The 21,805-nt window shown below is 45.5% G+C and overlaps 1 protein-coding gene across 1 annotated transcript in view; it reads left to right on the forward strand.

Moving 5' to 3' along the window:
• DDX1 (DEAD-box helicase 1) overlaps positions 1-21,805 on the forward strand; it is a 53,687-nt gene that overhangs the window by 3,808 nt on the left and 28,074 nt on the right. Inside the window, exons 2-12 of the mRNA XM_056564223.1 lie at positions 193-244; positions 2,969-3,032; positions 3,182-3,211; positions 4,688-4,784; positions 4,955-5,002; positions 8,616-8,699; positions 9,815-9,898; positions 12,082-12,158; positions 14,596-14,668; positions 14,750-14,826; positions 14,993-15,107. Of these exons, the coding sequence (XP_056420198.1) occupies positions 193-244; positions 2,969-3,032; positions 3,182-3,211; positions 4,688-4,784; positions 4,955-5,002; positions 8,616-8,699; positions 9,815-9,898; positions 12,082-12,158; positions 14,596-14,668; positions 14,750-14,826; positions 14,993-15,107 (801 nt within the window). The remainder of the gene's footprint in view (positions 1-192; positions 245-2,968; positions 3,033-3,181; positions 3,212-4,687; positions 4,785-4,954; positions 5,003-8,615; positions 8,700-9,814; positions 9,899-12,081; positions 12,159-14,595; positions 14,669-14,749; positions 14,827-14,992; positions 15,108-21,805) is intronic.

The following is a 21,805-nucleotide window of genomic DNA, read 5'->3' on the forward strand; positions in this document are numbered from 1 at the left end:
CAACTGCCGAGCCGAGAAGTTCGTGACGAATCAAATTTACTGTAAGTTCGCTCATCTCTAGTTATAAGTAACCAGATAACATTTCAGTGACATGGAGGATGAAATGTATGTTTGGTAGCACACATCCACACTCCTTCCGGAATCCATCATCGCCCTGTCCTGCTGACCTCACGTAGATCTTTTATATTCCAGAAATGGGCGTGATGCCGGAAATCGCTCAGGCCGTGGAGGAGATGGATTGGCTGTAAGTGGAAACGTTGTATATTTGTGTGCGAAATGCACTCACTGGCCACTTTATTAGGGACATCTGTTGTATTAAGTGGCTAATAAGCCCAAAGCAGCTCAATGCACTTAGGCATGTAGATGTGGTCAAGACAACCTGGCATTAGAATGGGGGAAGAAAGGGGATTTAGGTGACTTTGAAAGCGACATGGTTGTTTTTGCCAGATGGGCATAAGCGATATCCTGTTTACAGACAGCACACTGTGGAGTCCGCCTGAATTCAATTATTTTAAAGGGGTATTCCGGGTTTATACATTTCATGCCCTATTCAAAGAATAGGGGATAAGATGTATGATTGCAGGGGTCCTTCCGCTGGGAACTCCCGTAATCTAGGTGCAGCCTCCGGCTAGGAATAAGATTTATAAACCCGGAATACCCCTTTAACCCCTTAAGGACGCAGGACGTAAATGTACGTCCTGGTGAGGTGGTACTTAACGCACCAGGACGTACATTTAGGTCCTATGCATAACCGCGGGCATCGGAGCGATGCCCATGTCATGCGCGGCTGATCCCGGCTGCTGATCGCAGCCAGGGACCCGCCGGCAATGGCCGACGCCCGCGATCTCGTGGGCGTCCGCCATTAACCCCTTAGGTGCCGGGATCAATACAGATCCCGGCATCTGCGGAAGTTCGCGATTTGAATGAATGATCGGATCGCCCGCAGCGCTGCTGCGGGGATCCGATCATTCATAACGCCGCACGGAGGTCCCCTCTCCTTCCTCCGTGCGGCTCCCGGCGTCTCCTGCTCTGGTCTGTGATCGAGCAGACCAGAGCAGAAGATAACCGATAACACTGATCTGTTCTATGTCCTATACATAGAACAGATCAGTATTAGCAATCATGGTATTGCTATGAATAGTCCCCTATGGGGACTATTCAAGTGTAAAAAAAAAAATGTAAAAAAATGTAAAAGTAAAAGTTAAAAAAAAGTGAAAAATCCCCTCCCCCAATAAAAAAGTAAAACGTCCGTTTTTCCTATTTTACCCCCAAAAAGCGTAAAAAACATTTTTTATAGACATATTTGGTATCGCCGCGTGCGTAAATGTCCGAACTATTAAAATAAAATGTTAATGATCCCGTACGGTGAACGGCGTGAACGAAAAAAAAAATAAAAGTCAAAAATTCCTACTTTTGTAATGCATTTTATTAAAAAAAAAAATTATAAAAAATTAATTAAAAGTTTTTCATATGCAAATGTGGTATCAAAAAAAAGTACAGATCATGGCGCAAAAAATGAGCCCCCATACCGCCGCTTATACGGAAAATTAAAAAAGTTAGAGGTCATCAAAATAAAGGGATTATAAACGTACTAATTTGGTTAAAAAGTTTGTGATTTTTTTTAAGCGCAACAATAATAGAAAAGTATATAATAATGGGTATCATTTTAATCGTATTGACCCTCAGAATAAAGAACACACGTCATTTTTACCATAAATTGTACGGCGTGAAAACGAAACCTTTCAAAATGAGCAAAATTGCGTTTTTCGTTTTAATTTCCCCACAAAAATAGTGTTTTTTGGTTGCGCCATACATTTTATGATAAAATGAGTGATGTCATTACAAAGGACAACTGGTTGCGCAAAAAACAAGCCCTCATACTAGTCTGTGGATGAAAATATAAAAGAGTTATGATTTTTAGGAGAGGAGGAAAAAATGAAAACGTAAAAATTAAATTGTCTGAGTCCTTAAGGCCAAAATGGGCTCAGTCCTTAAGGGGTTAAAGTGGTTATCCAGGAAAAAAATTATTATATATATATATATATATATCAACTGGCTCCAGAAAGTTAAACAGATTTGTAAATTACTTCTATAAAAAAATCTTAATCCTTTCAGTTCTTGTGAGCTGCTAAAGTTTAGTTGTTCTGTCAAAGTGCTCTCTGATGACGCGTGTCTCCGGAACTGTCCAGAGAAGAAGCAAATCCCCATAGCAAACCTCTTCTACTCTGTGCAGTTCCTGAGACAAGCAGAGATGTCAGCAGAGCACTGTTGCCAGACAGAAAAGAAAAACTCAACGTCAGCAGCTGATAATTATTGGAAGGATAAAGATTTTTTAATAGAAGTAATTTGCAAATCTGTTTTACTTTCTGGAGCCAGTATATATATATATATATATATATATATATATATATATGTAAAAAATTCCTGGAATACCCCATATAAAGGGTGCCTTTACACATGCGTATTTTCTGCTGCAGATCTACTTCAGCAGATTTTGCTGTCTATTGAAGTCAATGGGCAGCAAAATCTGCTGCTAAAATATGCACCTGTGAATGCACCCTAAGGCAATAAAAAGTGCAGTCCATGTAAACAAACTGTACACATGGCATAAGGTGGCACCGTTTTAAAGGGGTACTCCACTGCCCCAGCGTTTGGAACATTTTGTTCCGAACGCTGGCTGCCAGGGTTGCGACGTCACGGCCACGCCCCCTCGTGACGTCACTCCACACCCCCTCAATGCAAGTCATGGCGGCTGCCACGCCCCCTCCCATAGACTTGCATTGAGGGAGCGTGGCGTGACGTCACGACCCCCGCAGCCCGCACCCAGCGTTAGGAACAGTATGTTCTGAATGCTGGGGCAGTGGAGTACCCCTTTAAGACGAGCTTTTTTGTATGTTGCGGGTGTGAATACTTTACTATTGTTCTTTTGTCTATAGTTGAGTGATATCTACTTTATCTCTCTGTCTAGCCTCCCCACTGATATCCAGGCAGAATCCATACCCCTGATCCTGGGCGGAGGCGACGTGCTCATGGTGAGTTCACTAGCGCCCTGTATAGGAATTTATATGTATATCTGTACCCAGAAATGTCCTTATAAGGACATTAATATCTATAATGTAGCATTACAGAGATTGGTAATGTTCTCTCTGTCATTAACCCTTGTGGATATTTTTATTTCTAGGCTGCAGAGACCGGAAGTGGAAAAACTGGGGTGAGTCTACCAGTGCGGTGTACGAAAGGATCTGTTGAGCGTTGTGCCTCCAGCTGTTGCAAAACTACAACTCCCAGCATGCCCGGACAGCCAAAGGCTGTCCGGGCATGCTGAAAGTTGTAGTTTTGCAACAGCTGGAGACACACTTAGGAAAACACTGTGATAGAAGTTCCTGGCCGCAGGTTAAAGTTTTGCTTACACGTCTACATCTGGGCTTGAAAATGTCGTTTTTCAATCTAGGAGCCAGACAATAAAATCAAGATTTTTTTTTTTTTTTTTTTTTTTTAAACGACCAAAAAAGTAGTTTTTCAGTTTTTGTGCTTTCGTTTTTACCGGTAGTATTGATTTAATGATGAATTTTTATAATTTTTTTACGGGATGTGATGTAACCAAAAATCTGCAATTTTTTGTACTTTTTTTAAAATTATTTTTTTTTTGCATTTACGTTTTTGACGTGCAGGATTGGGAATGTGATACATTTAAAGGAGTCGTCTACCAAACAGTATTTTCAGTACGTTGTGCCCGGGCTCCGTTCCCCCGTAGTGCCGCTACAGCTGATCGCTCCTCCGGTCCGGGCTTCTTCCGTGCGATGTCCCGCCTTGGCTGGCGCAGTGTGACGATCCGTGCACATGGAAGAAGGAAGAAGACCGGACCAGAGGCCAGTTCAGCTGTATCGGTGCTGCAGGGGGGAACAAAGGAAGGTGAGTTAAAGTTTTTCTTTATTTTTTGCAGCCCGGGCACAACGGACTGAAATACTGTCCAGTAGACTACTCCTTTTAATAGTTTGGACAACTCCATATGCACCCATTCTGAAATTATTATTATTTTTTTATTGAGCTAAGAGGATGATGAGATAAGGGGTGGGGAGGGTTTGTATATAAATATTTTTTTTAATTTTTTTGGGATTTTGAAGGGGCCTATTATAAGTTTGATTGCTTATATAGATCAGTGTATTGCAGAAGCATTACATTGATCTATGAGTTTGGCGCTCAATTTGTACAGCCTGCCTGATAGTGATAGTCATAACCACGGTGGGGGGGATTTAGTATGTATTTCACTCTGCTACTTCTTTGCGCACTGGACCAGGCAGCTCCTTCAAATGTTTGGGCCACCGCATGGAAGGGAATTAGAGATGAGCGAATTTACTGTAAATTCGATTCGTCACGAACTTCTCGGCTCGGCAGTTGATGACTTATCCTGCATAAATTAGTTCAGCCTTCAGGTGCTCCGGTGGGCTGGAAAAGGTGGATACAGTCCTAGGAAAGAGTCTCCTAGGACTGTATCCACCTTTTCCAGCCCACCGGAGCACCTGAAAGCTGAACTCATTTTATGCAGGAAAAGTCATCAACTGCCGAGCGGAGAAGTTCGTGACGAATCGAATTTACTGTAAGTTCGCTCATCTCTAAAGGGAATGTGTATGCATGGGGTTAAATGATTGGAAATAATAATATATATTTTTTTATAATTATAATGAAGGCTTTCAGTATACCTGTCATCCAAATTGTGTATGAAACCTTGAAGGATCAACAAGAGGGGAAGAAGGGTAAAACCTCAATAAAGACTGGAAGCTCAGGTGACCCTCCCATATATTCACTTCATACGTGTGTGTGTGTGTGTGTGTGTGTGTATGTATATATATATATATATATATATATATATATATATATGCTGCAAAATGTCGTCTAGTTGTACTGTACATTGTAGAATGTGGTTATAATAAGATGCTTTATGTTGTTTTAATAGTGTTAAATAAATGGCAGATGAATCCATATGACAGAGGATCAGCCTTCGGTAAGTGCTTTATATATTTCACGTAACAGAATCTTACTGTATTCCTATATCTACCCTCAAGTGCTTTAGATGTATCCACACACTATGGGACGGATTTGGTGGTGGATTTTCCAGCCATGGTTTTCCTCCAGGATTTTTCAGAAAAATCCATGTTAGGCTGGGTTCACACTACGTTTTGTCCCATATGGGAGCGCATACGGCAGGGGGGAGCTAACACCTCGCGCTCCCATATGTGACCGTATGCGCTCCCGTATGTCATTCATTTCAATGAGCCGACCAGAGTGAAACGTTCGGTCCGGTCGGCTCATTTTTGCGCCGTATGCGCTTTTACAACCGGACCTAAAACCGTGGTTGACCACAGTTTTAGGTCCGGTTGTAAAAGCGCATACGACGCAAAAATGAGCCGACCGGACCGAACGTTTCACTCCGGTCGGCTCATTGAAATGAATGACATACGGGAGCGCATACGGTCACATACGGGAGCGCGAGCTTTTAGCTCCCCCCTGCTGTATGCGCTCCCGTATGGGACAAAACGTAGTGTGAACCCAGCCTTACTTGTGAATTTTGCTGTAAATGCACAACAGATTGCGGCCCTGCCAAATTGAAAGTGACATCAGCAACCTGCAACAGAAGTTTATGTCCCACAGACTTAAAAACGTGACTGTCATTTGGAAAAACTGTAGACATGTTACTCAGACATATCAAAAGTTCAGATGTTGCTGGGTTTCGGCCATGAGATCTGCTGCGATTGTGAGTTACTAAGGGTAAAGTGTGTGGCAGTGACTTAGACTCTAATGCTAAGACCCAGTTTGATCTAAACTTTTGGCGTATCTGCATGACATGTTAAAGCTTTTTTTTTTATTTTTTATTTTTTGTTAATGATTCTTTATATTCTGCACTGCAGGTAATTTTTTTGTGAAAAAATCCCACAACATGTGGATGAGATTTGTAGAATGCTGGGATCCTGTGTGGATTTAAAGGGGTACTCCAGCGCTAAGACATTTTATCCCCTGTGATCTTGCACGCCACACCCCGTTAGAATCAGCCCCCGGAGCGTGACGTCACACGGGGGCGGAGCCGTGACGTCACTATGCTCTGTCCCCGTGATCGCTAGTAATCAGACCCGGAGCGAACACGCTTCGGGGGCTGATTCTAACGGGGTGCGGCGTGGAAGATCAAGGGGGTCCCCAGCGGCAGGACCCCCGGGATCAGACATCTTATCCCCTATCCTTTGGATAGGAGAGAAGATGTTTTAGCGCAGGAGTACCCCATTAACATGCAGCTATCACGCCCCCTACCGTAGGCTTGCATTGAGGGGCGGAGCGTGACTTCACACGGGGGCGGAGGCGTGGCGTCACACGCCGTCGGCCCTGTGGTCGCCGGTAATCAGACCCTGAGCGAACACGCTCCGGGGACTGATTATAAACGGGGTGCTGCGTGCAAGATCACTGGGGTCCCCAGCGGCGGGACTCCCGCAATCAGGCATCTTATCCCCTATCCTTTGGATAGGGGATAAGATGTCTAAGCACCGGAGTACCCCTTTAAGCCAGTCATCCTCCTTTATCCTGTATAGATGCAAGAATGCACATTAATTGTTGCATTGGTTTATTCTGTATATAAAAGTTCACAGAACATTTTTATTTTTGCATTCCCATGTATGTTTTTGTTTTTTTTGTTTTTTTCACATGCAGCAGATTTGTGTTAAACATACTTTAAGGGTACGTTCACACATGCAGATTTTCGCAGCGTATTTAGCTGCGGATCCGCTGGTGAAGGCTCCATTCTATGCTGTCTTTACATGTGTCTGCTCGTGGCGGCAATACACCGTGACGAGCAGACACACTACAGCGATGTGCGCGGCCACTCTCCCTGTTCTGAGCTAGGCAGAGAGCTCCTTCGATGTGCGAGTATACTGCAACTCGCACATCGCAGTGTGTCTGCTGGTAGCGGTGTATTGCCGCTACGAGCAGGCACATGTAAGGCCAGCATAGAGCGGGCCTTCACCAGCGGATTTGCAGCGTAAAATACACTGTAAATCCGCGCGTGTGAACGTACCCTAAGACTTCTTTGGATGATTTATCTGGTTGAGGCTTGCAGAAATCCATGGGCATATTGCAGAAACACGCCCATACAGTTTAGTGGAACAGATTTTCAGTCATAGAAATTCCTGCAACAGATTTGCTGCATGTGAATCAGGAGATATGGGAGAAATTTATCAAAACGTGTAAAGAGGTAGAGTTGATCAGTTGCCCAACTTGCTGCTTTCGTTTCTTTAAAGGGGTACTCCGCTGCTCAGCATTTGGAACAAACTGTTCCGAACGCTGGAGCCGGTGCCAGGAGCGCTTGACATAATAGCCCCGCCCCCTCATGTCACGCCCCGCCCCCTCAACGGAAGTCTATGGGAGGGGCGTGATGGATGCCACGCCCCCTCCCATAGACTTGCATTGAGGGGGCGGGGTGTTGACGTCACGATCTCCCGGTCTTTCACAGAAATAAGAGCCCATTTACATGAGCCAAGCTGCTCTGTAAAATTACCTATCTCCATAGATTAGTGCTTGTTTACAGAGCCTATGAGTGGAATTTCTGTGCAGAATTCTGTCAGAAATGCTGCTGAAATTTAAAGCCTGTTATGTTTAACCCCATAAGGACACACGGGGTAATTGTAAGCCGCTGCAGTGAGTAACTTTGCACACAGTATCATACATTTATGGTGCAGCTACGAAGCGAGCGCAGAAGCAACGCTCGCTTCATAGCATGTGAGCTCCGGCTGCTATCAGCGTTCCCACTGATGCCAATCATTAACCCCTCAGATCCCTTGGTCAACAATGATCACTGCATCTGAAGTATCTGCCAGGCTTGGGGGGGATTCATTAGACTACCTGTGGTGCAATCTCGGGTGTCTGATCAATCAAGATGTCTGCCGGAGTTTCTTGCCTGCTCTCGGCCATCTGGAGCAATGATTGCTGATAACACTGTGAGTGACAGCTGCGGGGACATGATCTCCGTGATGGCGTCCCCGCGGCTCTCACTCCCACTGCAAGAATGGAGCAGTGTGTAAGAAAGGTGAGGGAGTGGTGGAGCGGGACAGCTGACAGCTCCCACTACACCATGCTGTCAGGAAGGGAGGGGCAACAATCCTGGGGGGGGGGGGCGGGGGGGGGGCGGGGGCAATTGCCCCGTTGAAGGACCCCCCTGGGGATCCGCCACTGCTTCAGGGCCGGGACTGAAGTCCCGCGATTCGTGCACCTAGTGCGTACGCGTTGTTTTGCTGTGCAGAGCAGAGCTGGAAGCATTATCGGCAGGTTAGATGCCGATACCGGTAACTTACAAAATCGTGAATATCGGCCAATCCGATAATCGGTCGATCCCTAGCATTGACCCACAGAATAAAAAGAACATGTCAGTTTTACTGTCAAGTGCAATTTCCCGTTTGCTGGCTCTATTACACTGGGTGATAGCTGCCTGTTTGGCTGATAATTACCTTGGGGGGTCTAAGGCTGCTCTACAGTTTTGCAGTCAAGACTATTGCACATAGAGTTTTTGACGCTGTTGTCAGAGCATTACATTTATGCTAATGACTGGAAGTGACGTAATCCTTATTCATTTTACTCAGCTATTGGAGCAGATGGGCTGCTTTGTCAGAGCAGAGAGGTGAAGGACTGGCATGGCTGCAGGTCAACCCGAGGAGTCACTAAAGGTAAGCCATACTGGATTTCATCTGTTTGCATTTTTATCAATTGTCAAACCCTGTTCACATCACATTATGTATATTTAGTGTGTGTTTGGAAAACTCCCAACCTATAGGCCAAACATATCTATGTCTAGTAGTTTAGTGAACAGTAGACCTCTTTCCATTCAGGTGCTGTACACCAGGCCCTGCCCTGCAGCTTGCTCCTGCCCAGGTGGCACATTTAATAACTCTACTGTAGTGTTGCCAGTCAGCCCCAGGCCCCCTGATGCCCCTCCTGTCACCCTCCCTTCTGTTGCACCTCCTCTCACCCTCCCTTCTGTTGCACCTCCTCTCACCCTCCCTTCTTATGCCCCTCCTCTCACCCTCCCTTCTGTTGCACCTCCTCTCACCCTCCCTTCTGTTGCCCCTCCTCTCACCCTCCCTTCTGTTGCACCTCCTCTCAGCCGCCCTCCCTTCTGATGCCCCTCCTCTCAGCCGCCCTCCCTTCTGATGCCCCTCCTCTCAGCCGCCCTCCCTTCTGATGCCCCTCCTCTCAGCCGCCCTCCCTTCTGATGCCCCTCCTCTCAGCCGCCCTCCCTTCTGATGCCCCTCCTCTCAGCCGCCCTCCCTTCTGATGCCCCTCCTCTCAGCCGCCCTCCCTTCTGATGCCCCTCCTCTCAGCCGCCCTCCCTTCTGATGCCCCTCCTCTCAGCCGCCCTCCCTTCTGATGCCCCCCCACAGTTTCTGCTGTCACCCTCTCTCCAAAATTGTGAAAAAAAGGTTTTTGAAAATAAAGCACCCCCCCAATAATCAAATGCAGTCACTACCTACTAAAATAAGCTTACTCAATTAAATGTCATAATCATCCTCTTTTGCTCGAACGATTTCATCATCTATCAGGAGAGAGCAAGAAAGTCACCAGACACGTTAGCCAGACAATCGGTCCAGCCAACCTGTTAGTCACACGTCACTTACATCAGTCCCTGTGCACTGAGGGGTTGTATTCTAATGTTCTTTATCTCTAATACAAACACAGTGACTTTGCTATAGAAGGCATGACAAGGGCTTCCAGTGTAACATCTGGGCTTGTGCTGCAATAGGAATCATTTTAATATGTAAAAATATTTTTTTCATTTTAACAGGAAAGCATTACTACGAGGTGTCCTGCCATGACCAAGGATTGTGCAGAGTGGGGTGGTCTACCCCACAGGCCTCCTTAGATCTCGGTGAGTTGGGATCAGAATTGTGACAGCTATGTCTTGTGTATTGTAAATTTCCTTTATATTGCAGTTCTCTGCCACAGTGTTTCCCAACCATTGTGCCTCCAGCTTTTGCAAAACAACTCCCAGCATGCCCGGACAGCCGAAGGCTGTCTGGGCATGTTGGGAGTTGTAATTTTGCAACAGTGTCAAAACCGGGCATGTTGGGAGTTGTAGTTTTGCAACAGTGTCAAAACCGGGCACTCCCGGATATGGGGAAAACCTCATACAAAAATGAGCCGACCGGAGTCCCTATCGGATTCCAGTCGGCTCATTTAAATGAATATGTGGGCCGGGGTTCAGCTGGGATACAGAATCACTTGATCAGGTCACCATATGAAGAAAACTTAGTGTGCATGCACCCTAATACAGGGAATGGGAGGACTACAGTACCCAGAAAGATTATCAGAATTTGGGTTATTTAGTTTAGAAAAAAAAAAAGGCTTAGGGGAGACCTAATAACTATGTATAAATATTATAGGCAAAGGGAGACGGCGCTCCTAGTGTGATACAGTTAATTAATAAGGTAAAGCTAAAGCAATATTGCTCACCGATGTTGGTTGTACTGCGACCAAGTACAACTATGGTGTAGGCATAAAACCCTGAACGGGCGAGACTCGGCAGCCGCTCCTGGCAACACGAAGTGAAGCAAAGACAGATCCCTCCAAGGACAGCACTGGACAGAGCTGGCGCACAAGACTTCAAAAGGTAAAAACTGATTTATTTTACCCGGCATGCAACGCGTTTCACTGAATAACCAGCTTCATCAGGCAGGCCTGATGAAGCTGGTTATCCAGCGAAACGCGTTGCATGCTGGGTAAAATAAATCAGTTTTTACCTTTTTGAAGTCTTGTGCGCCAGCTCTATCCTGTGCTGTCCTTGGAGGGATCTGTCTTTGCTTCACTGTGTATAAATATATCAGGGGACAGTACAGAGATCTCTCCCATGTTCTATTTATACCCAGGACTGTATCTATAACAAGGGGACATCATCTACATTTAGAGGAAAGAAGGTTTCTACATCAGCACAGAAGGGGGTTCTTTACTGTAAGAGCTGTGAGACTGTGGAACTCTCTGCCTGAGGAGGTGGTCATGGTTAACAAAATAAGAAATTTGGAGGGTTCTTCAAACATTTCTGGAGAGTAATTATATTACAGGTTATGGATTCTAGATCTATAGGGACAGAATGTTGATCCAGGGATTTATTCTATGTCATATTGGAGTCAGGAAGGATTTTTCTCCTTGTATGGGGCAATTGGCATCACACTTATAGGGTTATATTTGCCCTCCTCAACATTATCACGGAAGGGCCACATAGCGATATTGGTTATACTTGAGACGTTTGTCTTTTTTCAACCTTATGAACTGTGTTACTATGATTCTGCTGCAAAAACCAGACATTAGATTTTGCCCAATAACTGCTGGGCATCATGATGGATCCCCCAGTAAAATAAGTCGGTAGTGTTGGGTGTCATTGGTGTCCTGCATGCCATTGGAATATAAAATTAAAGAAAAATGTTGTACAGTGGTCCCTCAACATACGATGGTAATCCGTTCCAAATGAAACCATGGTATGTTGAGGGATCCGTGCAATGTAAAGTATAGGAAGCTGTACTCGCCTGTCCCAGCCGCTCCGGACACGTCACCGCTGCCCTGGATGTCGCCCTCCATCGCTGTCGCCGTGACCCCGTGGTGTCCTCGACGCTCCTGACGTCTCTGCTTCCCCGGGATCCTCGCTCTCCGTCATCACGTCACTACGCACACCGCTCCTATTGCATGACAGGACGGCGTGCGTGCAACGTGATGACGACGATGGAGGGAATCCCGAGGACAGGTAGGAGACCATCACCGGAGAACACGGGGCACCGTAAACGGCTATCCGGTGGCAGCTGAAGCAGTCAGTGCTGCTGGATAGCAGTTTAATAGATGCCCCCGACATACAAAAGCATCGTATGTTGATGCTACCTTCAACATGCAATGGCATCTGAGAGGCCTCCGCATGTTGAAATTATCGTATGTCGGGGCCATCGTAGGTTGGGGGGGTCACTGTATTAACCTATTCATTGTTGCTCATCTGTGTGTGATTTTAAATTCTGTTTTGTTAATAAAACTGATTGTGTTCTTATCTCCTTTACAATAATTTTTCTATAGGAACTGACAAGTTTAGCTTTGGTTTTGGTGGAACAGGGAAGAAATCCCATAACAAGCAGTTTGATAATTACGGCGAGGTAATGGTGTTCCTGTAGTCCTAAATAAAGTAACTTTTCTTTATCATGGAGGTTTTACCTTGTAGTTATGGCTGCACATGTATACGTCAGTGGAAACGTATAGCAGCGTGTAACTGATCTTAGGTGACTTTATTGGGATTAAAGAAATCAAGTTTTGCTCGCGGGATGACCAGGCATAAGTGTTTATTGTTTGGTCATGTAAAGTTGGATGAAATTCCACCATTTTTGCATTGCTGGGAATACAAAAGAAATTGTGCAATGTATTTGAATCCTGGTACCAGAGTTTCCACAGTTCTGTAACATTAGCTATGTGTAACAGTGACTGCGTGAGATTCGGCGTAGACTATCAAATGCAAGTTGCCTTGGGTCGAACGATACCCTAACCAAAAGCAGGTCACAAAGTGTTCCCCAACAATGAGCTGTAATGTTAAGAAACCTTGCAGTAAATATTTAGTTTTCTTGCAGCGCCACCACAGGGGAAATTCAGTATTACACAGAGCATCTTTGATATCAATCTGTTGTTTGCATAATGGAATACAGAACAGGTCCTCTAGAGTAGTGTTTTTCAAACTGTATGCTTCCAGCTCTTACAAAACTACAACTCTCAGCATGCCCGGACAGCCTTTGGCTATCCGGGCATGCTGGGAGTTATAGTTTTGCAACAGCTGGTAGAACACTGTTTGGGGAAAAAAACTGCTCTACAGTGAGGTACATTCCGGTACTCATTCACTTTGTGCAAAAGATGAAGATCCTAGAGACTTCCCACTGTTAGATGGATATTTCTTTCTCTTGCACAGACTTTGTACTCCTGCTGGCCTGGCAGAAGTCCAAAATCGGGAAACGCTGAGGGTTTGTGTGCAGCCTTATCCAATCATAGCTCATCTCACACTGAACTGGGCTGTGCGTAGCAGAGTGAGGGAGGAAGTTCTCCCCTGTATGGCTTCAGATGATGTCAGACCTGTTGGGTAACACCTCTTGCCAGTCTGTGAATCTGACTGAGCAGAAAATACAGAGAAATATCAAGGTAGAAAACTATAAAAAATAATAAAAAAAAAGGCAGGGGGAGGTTTCTCATGATGGGGGCAGTGAACTGGGAGGATTATAAAACTTAGCACAATCATGATAGATACTCTAAGTGAATGGGAACAACTGCAGTCCCATGCACATTTCTATGGTTGGGTGCGGTACTGTTTAGCAAAAACAGTGTTGTGGCACCTTCATTTTCAAAACTGGTGGTGCACCAGTGGTCGGATCCCCCACCCATCATAAAGTGATAGCATATCCTAGTGCTGTGCCAACATTTTACAAGAAATATCCCTATAATTCAGAGTCCTGTAAAAAGGTACTAATATAAAAAAAAAAAATATATATATATATATATATATATATATATATATATATAATATAATAGTTCAGAAAACCTAAACATTCCCTTTTAATCCCAGCCGGTAGTTCTTACTGTTGCCTTCTTGGGCCCCTTTGAACATAATGTTCTGTGTTGGGGAGACTCTGGTGGGAAAAAAACATTTCAAATCAACCGGTGCCAAAAAGTTAAACAGATTTGTAAATTACTTCTTTTTACAAATCTTAACCCTTCCAGTACTGATCAGCTGCTGTATGCTGCAGAGGAAGTTGTGTCGTTCTTTTCTGTCTGACCACAGTGCTCTCTGCTGACACCTTTGTCCGTGCCAGGAACTGTCCAGAGCAGGAGAGGTTTGCTATGGGGAATTGTTCCAGTTCTGGACAGTTCCTGACATGGACAGAGGTGTCAGCAGAGAGCACTGTGGTCAGACAGAAAAGAACGACACAACTTCCTCTGCAGCATACAGCAGCTGATATGTACTGGAAGGGTTAAGATTTGTTACTAGAAGTAATTCACAAATCTCTTCACCTTTCTGGCACCAGTTGATTTAAAAAAAAAAAAAAAAAAAAAATTGTGCTCCTTTTAAAGTCGTGTTCACATGGAGGAATTTACGAATCTGCCAGAAAAAATAAGCCCTGGAATTCTGCTGCAGCAAAGTCTCATTGATTTCAATGGGATTCCGCTGCACCGTTGACACGATGTTATTTCCACAGCAGAAACAAATGCCACGGAAATCCAGATTATGGTATCCGCAGAAACAATAAACGTGTTTGTTTGTGTCTGCAGATTCCACTCGGCTATACATTGTCTATCTATTAAGATGGCGCATTTGTGAGCGGTCCTAGTGCCGGCGGAACAAGCTAATTATTTTTCCTAGACTTATAAAAGTTAGAAATGTATCAAATCGGGTGCAAAGTTTAGTTCAGAGCCTCTTTTGTGAATGAAGGAAGCAATGTGATTGGTCACTGTGAGCATGTTGTGTTTTTTTTTTTTTTCTATAGAACGCTTTTGTAAATTTCAACAAATTTCCTTTATATAGAATAAAAGATCTTAACTCATTTTATTCTTATGCAGGAATTCACAATGCATGACACTATTGGCTGTTATCTGGACATAGATGGTGGCCGTGTAAAGTTCTCTAAAAATGGTGAGTAGTCTGTACAGTGTCCTACAATGGATAGGTCGATAGGTCTCGTGATAATCGGTGTGCTTTCTTCCACCCATTTAGGCAAGGACCTTGGTCATGCGTTTGACATCCCTTCTCATCTAAAGAACCAGGCCTTCTTTGCATCGTGTGTTTTGAAGGTAAAGTTATTTTATTTCCTGTTTCTTATGTAGTGCTGGTATATCCAATAATGCTATACAAGTATTATGTATTCTTATCTTTCATTTTGCGATTATTTATTGGATTTACTCATTAACATAATCCCATTGATTTGTCTGGTAACGTCTGTTTGTTTGTTCACCTCAGAATGCTGAACTGAAGTTTAACTTTGGAGATGAGGAGTTCAAGTTTCCTCCTAAGGACGGGTTTGTTGCTCTGTGCAAGGCCCCGGAAGGCCAAGTTGTGAAATCACAGAATGCAGGTATGTGCACAGACTCTTCTTCTTCTTCTGTTGACTTTGACATGGTGAAAAATAATAACCTGTGTGACACGTAGTAGAGGGGCCACATTGCTTTCTGTCTCCTGCTGAACATTTGCTTTTTTTTCTAAATCTTCCAAACCTCAATAATATGCTTCTGTATCCCTAATACTTTATATACTCGAGTATAAGCCAACCCGAATATAAGCCGAGGCCCCTAATTTCACCCCAAAAACCCAGGAAAAGTTATTGACTTGACTATGAGCCTAGGGTGTGAAATACATCATCCCCCCATGTCATCATCCAGACCCCCGTCATCATCCAGACCCCCCTTCATCATCACCGCCTGTCATCATCCAGACCCCCATCATTAACACCCTCATCATCATCACCCTGTCATCATCCCCCTTCATCATCACCGCCTGTCATCATCCCCCCTTCATCATTAACCTGTCATCATCCCCCCCTTCATCATTACCCTGTCGTCATCCCCCTTCATCATCCCACACCCCCTTCATCATCTCCGCCTGTCATCATCCCACCCCCCTTCATCATCACCGCCTGTCATCATCCCACACCCCCCCTCATCATCACCACCTGTCATCATCCCACCCCCCTTCATCACCGCTTGTCATCATCCCCCTGTCATCATCCCACACCTCCCCTTCATCATCACCATCTGTCATCATCCCCCCCCCTTCATCATCACCTCCTTTCAATGACAGTGGTCTTCAACCTGCGGACCTCCAGATGTTTCAAAACCGGGGCATGCTGGGAGTTGTAGTTTTGAAACATCTGGAGGTCCGCAGGTTGAAGACCACTGCGGCCTTCGTCATCATCCAGACCCCCCCTTTAGTTTTCTACTCTCCTCCCCTCGGTGGGTAAGAAGGGTGACCTGGTCCGGGCCATTTGTGCTGCAGGGCCGTCCGGTGGGGAGGAATAGTCGTTCCGGGTTGTCCCATCTTCAACGGGAGGGCCTCTTCTACTCGCTTCGGGCCTGGAATAGTGACGTTGAATTGATGATGACGCACAGGGATGTTTGCGCATGAATGTCCCTGTGAAAAACGTGCTGAAAAAATCGGCTTATACTCGAGTATATACGGTATGTTTTCATACGGTATAGGACATACAGCGCTAAGCTATCTCCAGTAGCTGCCATAGACAATGAATGGAGTGGACTCCCAGTATTTAGCAAATATGATAAAGAAAGGGTCTGCAAGTGAAAAGGCAATTGTTTTCACTGGAAAAGGGTATTCCTATTCTCAACCTTCATGGCACTGCTATCCGGATGCAGTTGACCGTCACTTTTTTTTCCAGACAACTCCTTTAAGGAGTTTAAGCGGTTATCCACCATAAAGTGATTTTAGTACTTAACTACCAGACAGTAATGGACATGCTTAGGGATGAGGAGTCCACTATAATGCTGCAGCTTTCTTTTTTTGAAATTGCTATTTCCTGTTGGAGTTTTCTCCCCCCAACTACAAGTCCCAGGATTCCTTGTTTGCGTGAAGTCACTTTTCTCCCTCCCACACATCAGCCGCCACACCCAATGAAGCACACCTGGAAAAAATTCCTATCGGATCGCTTTCATTTTTTAAAAGGCCTCTGGTAAATGAAGAAGTAATAAATGAAAGAAGCGATCTGATTGGTGGCTATGGCAACTCAGCAACTTTTCCTCTGGACAGGTTTTGATAAACATTCCCCTACAATAACTATACAGCCACTGTAGCAAAGTCAAAAACAAAATAAATAATAATTCTGGAATACCTCTTTAATGAAAATTACACAATATTACAGCTTGTGAAATGTTTAGTGTGTGGGTTTTCTTTAAAGCATTGGGACTCATTTGTCTTTAGTGACACTTAACAAATGGAGAACAAGTAGCATTATTCAGTTCACAATGTGGCAGAATTATCAAGGTTGTGGTGTTAAGTACACTATATGGTCGTTTTACACATTCACCACTTAAAAATGTGCTTGATATTAAATCTGTCTCGCACATGACAAGTTTGTTTTGCCGAATCTGTCATAAACAACAAGAGAAAGTATCTTGCACCTCATTTGCACTTTTTTCAATGCACATGATGCTACTTTTCTCTTGCATTTCATTTGATAAGTGTTTCTGAATTACCTTAATTGAATTACCTAAGAGAATAGAGATATGCACTGGCTAGTGTACAGTATCACAGTACCTTCCTTAAAGGGGTACTCCACCCCTAGACATCTTATCCCCTATCCAAAGGATAAGGGATAAGATGTCTGATCGCGGGGGTCCCGCCGCTGGGGACCCCCGCAATATAGCATGCGGCACCCACGGGCGGAGTCATGACGTCACGGACTTCCGTTTCCGTGGTCGCAACCCAGACCCTCCAGCGCTTCCGGACAAGAAACAGGTGGGTGCCGCATGCTATATTGCGGGGGTCCCCAGTGGCGGGACCCCCACGATCAGACATCTTATCCCCTATCCTTTGGATAGGGGATAAGATGTCTAGGGGTGGAGTACCCCTTTAAAGGGGTTGGCCATTAACTAACATCCCCTATCCACAATATGGGATGTAGGCACATATTGCTGGCACAGCCTGACTAGAACTAGAAGTCCCAGCACCAGTAGAGTCAATGGATCCACATTAAGTAGGAGCAGCAGGGTGATGCTCAAATAGCTTTTAGAAAACAACAGTCTAACTCCAAAAGTATAAATGTAGAAGCTGATCAGCACTTACCAAGTGTTGCAGTATAAAATTATATAAATTCTAAATTCTTTATTTCAAATTATTCATGAATACAATGCAGGACAAACTGGACAGACAGCCAGATCACAAAGAGGTGAAGTGTTTGATGGTCCTGGGCCTCCAGTCACAATTTGGCAGGAATTCATGCTCACTGCTGCTCCCTTCACTCGCTATTGGACTGCCATATCCAAGCAATGTATTCCGCTATCACTGGCAGCTTCTGCAGACAATAAATGAAGCACCAGTGTGCACAGCTGACTGCTGTTTCATTTTGGTTGGAGACTTTGAGCCCCAGAAGTCATACCCCTTCGTGATCATACAGAACCGCCGCCGCTGGGGACCTCCGCGATCTCTGTGCTGCACCCGGCATATGTTTACAGTGTCGGGGGGCTCGTGACGTCATGGCCATCACGCCCCCTTCCATAGACTTGCATTGAGGGGTATGGCGGTGATGTCACGAGTGACCGTGATGTCGAACCAAACCGGTCAAGTAGTTCCATTAAAGACAGGAGAGGACCCTCTGCATCCGCCTAGTACACTAACGTATCATCTGCATATAGGGATACCTTTTCAACAATAGAACCCCTGGTTATACCACAAATAGTGGGATCCATACGGATGGCCTCCGCTTAAGGCTCCACTGCAAGTGCAAATAGGAAAGGGGACAGCGGACATCTCTGCCTCGTCCCACGACCTAAGGGAAAAGGTGCAGAGACATCCAAATTAGTGTGAATGCGGGCCCTAGGGTTATCATATAACAGGCGGACCCAAGCACAGAAATGGGAACCAAACCCAAGCGCTCCCAGAGATAGAGCCATACTACAGAATCAAAGGCCTTGTAAACAACTAAACTAACTACCACTCCGGAAGGAAATCCAGCCCCCACCGCTGCAATATTAAGTTGTAGGCACTTAACATTAACATCAGTAGCTCTAACCGGTGTAAATTCAGTTTGTTCAGGATGAATGACAGAGGCAATGACACCAGAAATGTGAGTAGCCAACACTCTAGCTAAAATTTTTATATCAACATTGAGCATGGAGAGGTCTATAAGAATCAGGCAGCAACTGATCCTTACCAGGTTTGGGGAGTACAACAATCAAAGCCTCCCTTATAGTCTGGAAGAGAGTCTGCGACAGCCACCGAGTAAAACAATCCATGGAGTATAGGGGCCAGCCTCTCCTCATTCATCCCGTACCAGTCACCAATCATCCCATCCAGACCCGGGGTCTTCCCAGAAGGAAGATCACGAATAGCCTGACTCAACTCTTCAACTGTAAAAGGAGCATCTAACGCCTCTGCCCGACTAAGCATGGAAGGGATAGGTGTTGTAGAAAAATTAGGATTTCCCCCTGACGGGGCTGAACAGGAGAAGAATATAAAGAGACACAGAAGTCTCTGAAGACGGAGTTAATCATCTGGGGGTCTCACACAACAGCACCATCATCACACCTGATAAACGGAATAGGGGGGGCTGGTCGACTAGCTCTTTCCAAATAAGCCAGCAACTTCCCATTCTTGTCCCCAAACTCAAAAAGGGACGCCTCCCTGTCTGCCAACCGCAACTGGATCCTATCCCTCTGAACCACCTAAAATAGACCTCTGGGCCCTAGCTCACGTCCTCTCATTATCTGGGGAGGGATCCCTGACATACTCCGCCTCCAAAGTATTCACCTCCACCTGCAGCCATCCTCCATAGCCGACCTAAGCTTCCTCTGGCCCGCTACATAGACACCCCATATCGTGGCTTTATACGCATCCCACTGAACTAAGGGATCAGGAGAAGAAGCTTATGCTCCCAGTACTCAGCATGAGCCACCCCCAACGCCTCCGCAACTGCCTCAGCCCTCAACCAGCCAAGGTGCATGTGCCAAAGACTGGAAGGGGGACTAGGACCTAAGTTGAGGACCACAAGTACAGCTGAGTGGTCTGAGATCCCCCTAATGGTATAGGAAACATCTCTTAACACTTGGAGGAGATCCTCAGAAGCCTGGGCAAGGTCGATGCTAGAGAAGGACCACAGAGTACAAGGAAAATGCAGTCGCAGTCGGGTAATTGTGTCTATAGAGTTCTGTCAGGCCAAGTGCCAATTAGTAAAGGAAGGAGAACCAGGGTTAGCAGCAGTGGTGCGGTCAAGCTGAGGATCTGGAGCCACATTAAAGTCACCTATAAAAAGGACTGGGTCAGAAGGAAACAAAGTTTATTAGTAATCAGCTCTAGCACAGAGACCTGAAAAGGAGGAGGCTCATAAACAGAGACAAGAACAAAGGAAAAAGAGTCGACAGAACAGTGCAATATCACAAATCTCCCAAAATGGTCACAAGCAGCCTGGGAAACAACCAACGGCAAAGATTTAGCAATCAGTACAGAGACACCCTAGCGTAGTTAGTGTTGGAGGCTTGATAACCCTGTGGTATCGAGCCCTTTTCAGGGCAAGAACCTTCTGGCCTGTTATAGGAGTCTCTTGTAGACATATAATATGAGACTGACTTTTCACAGTCTAAGCATAAGGCCCTTTTAAATTTGGAGTTAAGCCCCCGCACGTTCCAGCTAACTACCTTTTAGGGTCCCCATCATCACAAGCAGGAAAGAGCAAACACAGGAAAAGACCAAGGGAGGACCAGAGCAAGGAAGAAGAGAGCACCGGGTCCACACATAACGCTCACATCCAACACACAAACTATTCCCCAAAACTTCCCTGTCTAGCACTAAACGGACAGAATATAAACTCTATGCCCTAACACAGTGCACAGTGCAGTGCTATACCCTAAATGCAACTACCTCGGGGCGTTAGAAGAATGCCTGTTAAACTGATCAAATAATACCAAAACCCTCCCACCACCCCACCATTAACACTTAAATGGCCCGTAACTAAGGAAAATGACCCCTAAGGATAACTGGAACCTAGGGAGATTCACGGGGCAAACTAGCTCCCTAACCACTAACTAAGGGGAAAATGAGGAGAGAGCAGTCCCGGGTAGTACAGTCCAGTACTTTTCAGGCAGGGCTGCATCAACCCAGTGGAGAGCCTCAGTCGGGGAGGTGAAGAATTTCGTGGCGGCCCCATCCACCACCCTCAGGCGAGCAATACAACATTAAGTAGCGGTAGCCCTTTGCACAAAGCTTTGACCGAACCTCGGTGAACTTAACCTGCTGCTTGTGTAACTCCAACGAGAAGTCCGGATAAAAGGATACTCTGCTACCACTACAGATGACGTCCCCCTTTATTTGCACTGCATGATGAGCAGCTTCCCTGTCTTTGAAGTGGAGAAGTTTTGCTAGGAAAAGGCGTGGAGGACTCCCAGGGGGAGGCCGAGCCGATACTTTGTGGGCCCTTTCAACAGAGAAATAAGGAGAGAAGGTATCCGCTGGAAGAATCTCCTTCAGCCACGTTGCAAGGAACGACACAGGGTCATTCCCTTCCACCTTTTCATTCATTCATTTTTTTTTTTTTTTTTAGGAAAGCCTTTGAGGCAAATATTGCGCCGTAAGCGATTTTTTTCCATATCATCCATGCGGCTCAGGACTCCCGTCACTTGGAGCTGAAGGAATGCAACTTGATCCGGCAAAGGATGGAGAGTATCCTCCACTGTAGAGACCCAGCGCTCCACCTCCTCAGTCCGCTCGCGTATCTTTTGAGTCTCAAGTAGTAAGATAAACTCCTGCAGCAGTTCATCCACCTTGCACACCATAATCGCTTGACAGGAGGTAAAGGCAGCCAGTAGTTCAGAGAACCGCTGGTCCATTGTAACAGCATCTTATGCAGGCCTTTCAGGGACTGTTGCTGTGGAGGAGTCCGAGATCCCTCAAACAATGACAGTGGAGGATCAGGAGAGTCGCCCCTAGGACAGTCCAGATTTTAACTGGCTCAGCTCTTTCGTTGCCTGCACAGAGACTTTAGCAGCAAACAGGGTCTGAGCACCAGGGTCCCAGTGGGACGGATCACAAGAGCGGGAAGACCCATTATCAGAG

This window comes from Hyla sarda, chromosome 3, assembly GCF_029499605.1.
Source record: "Hyla sarda isolate aHylSar1 chromosome 3, aHylSar1.hap1, whole genome shotgun sequence".
Classification (NCBI taxonomy): domain Eukaryota; kingdom Metazoa; phylum Chordata; class Amphibia; order Anura; family Hylidae; genus Hyla; species Hyla sarda.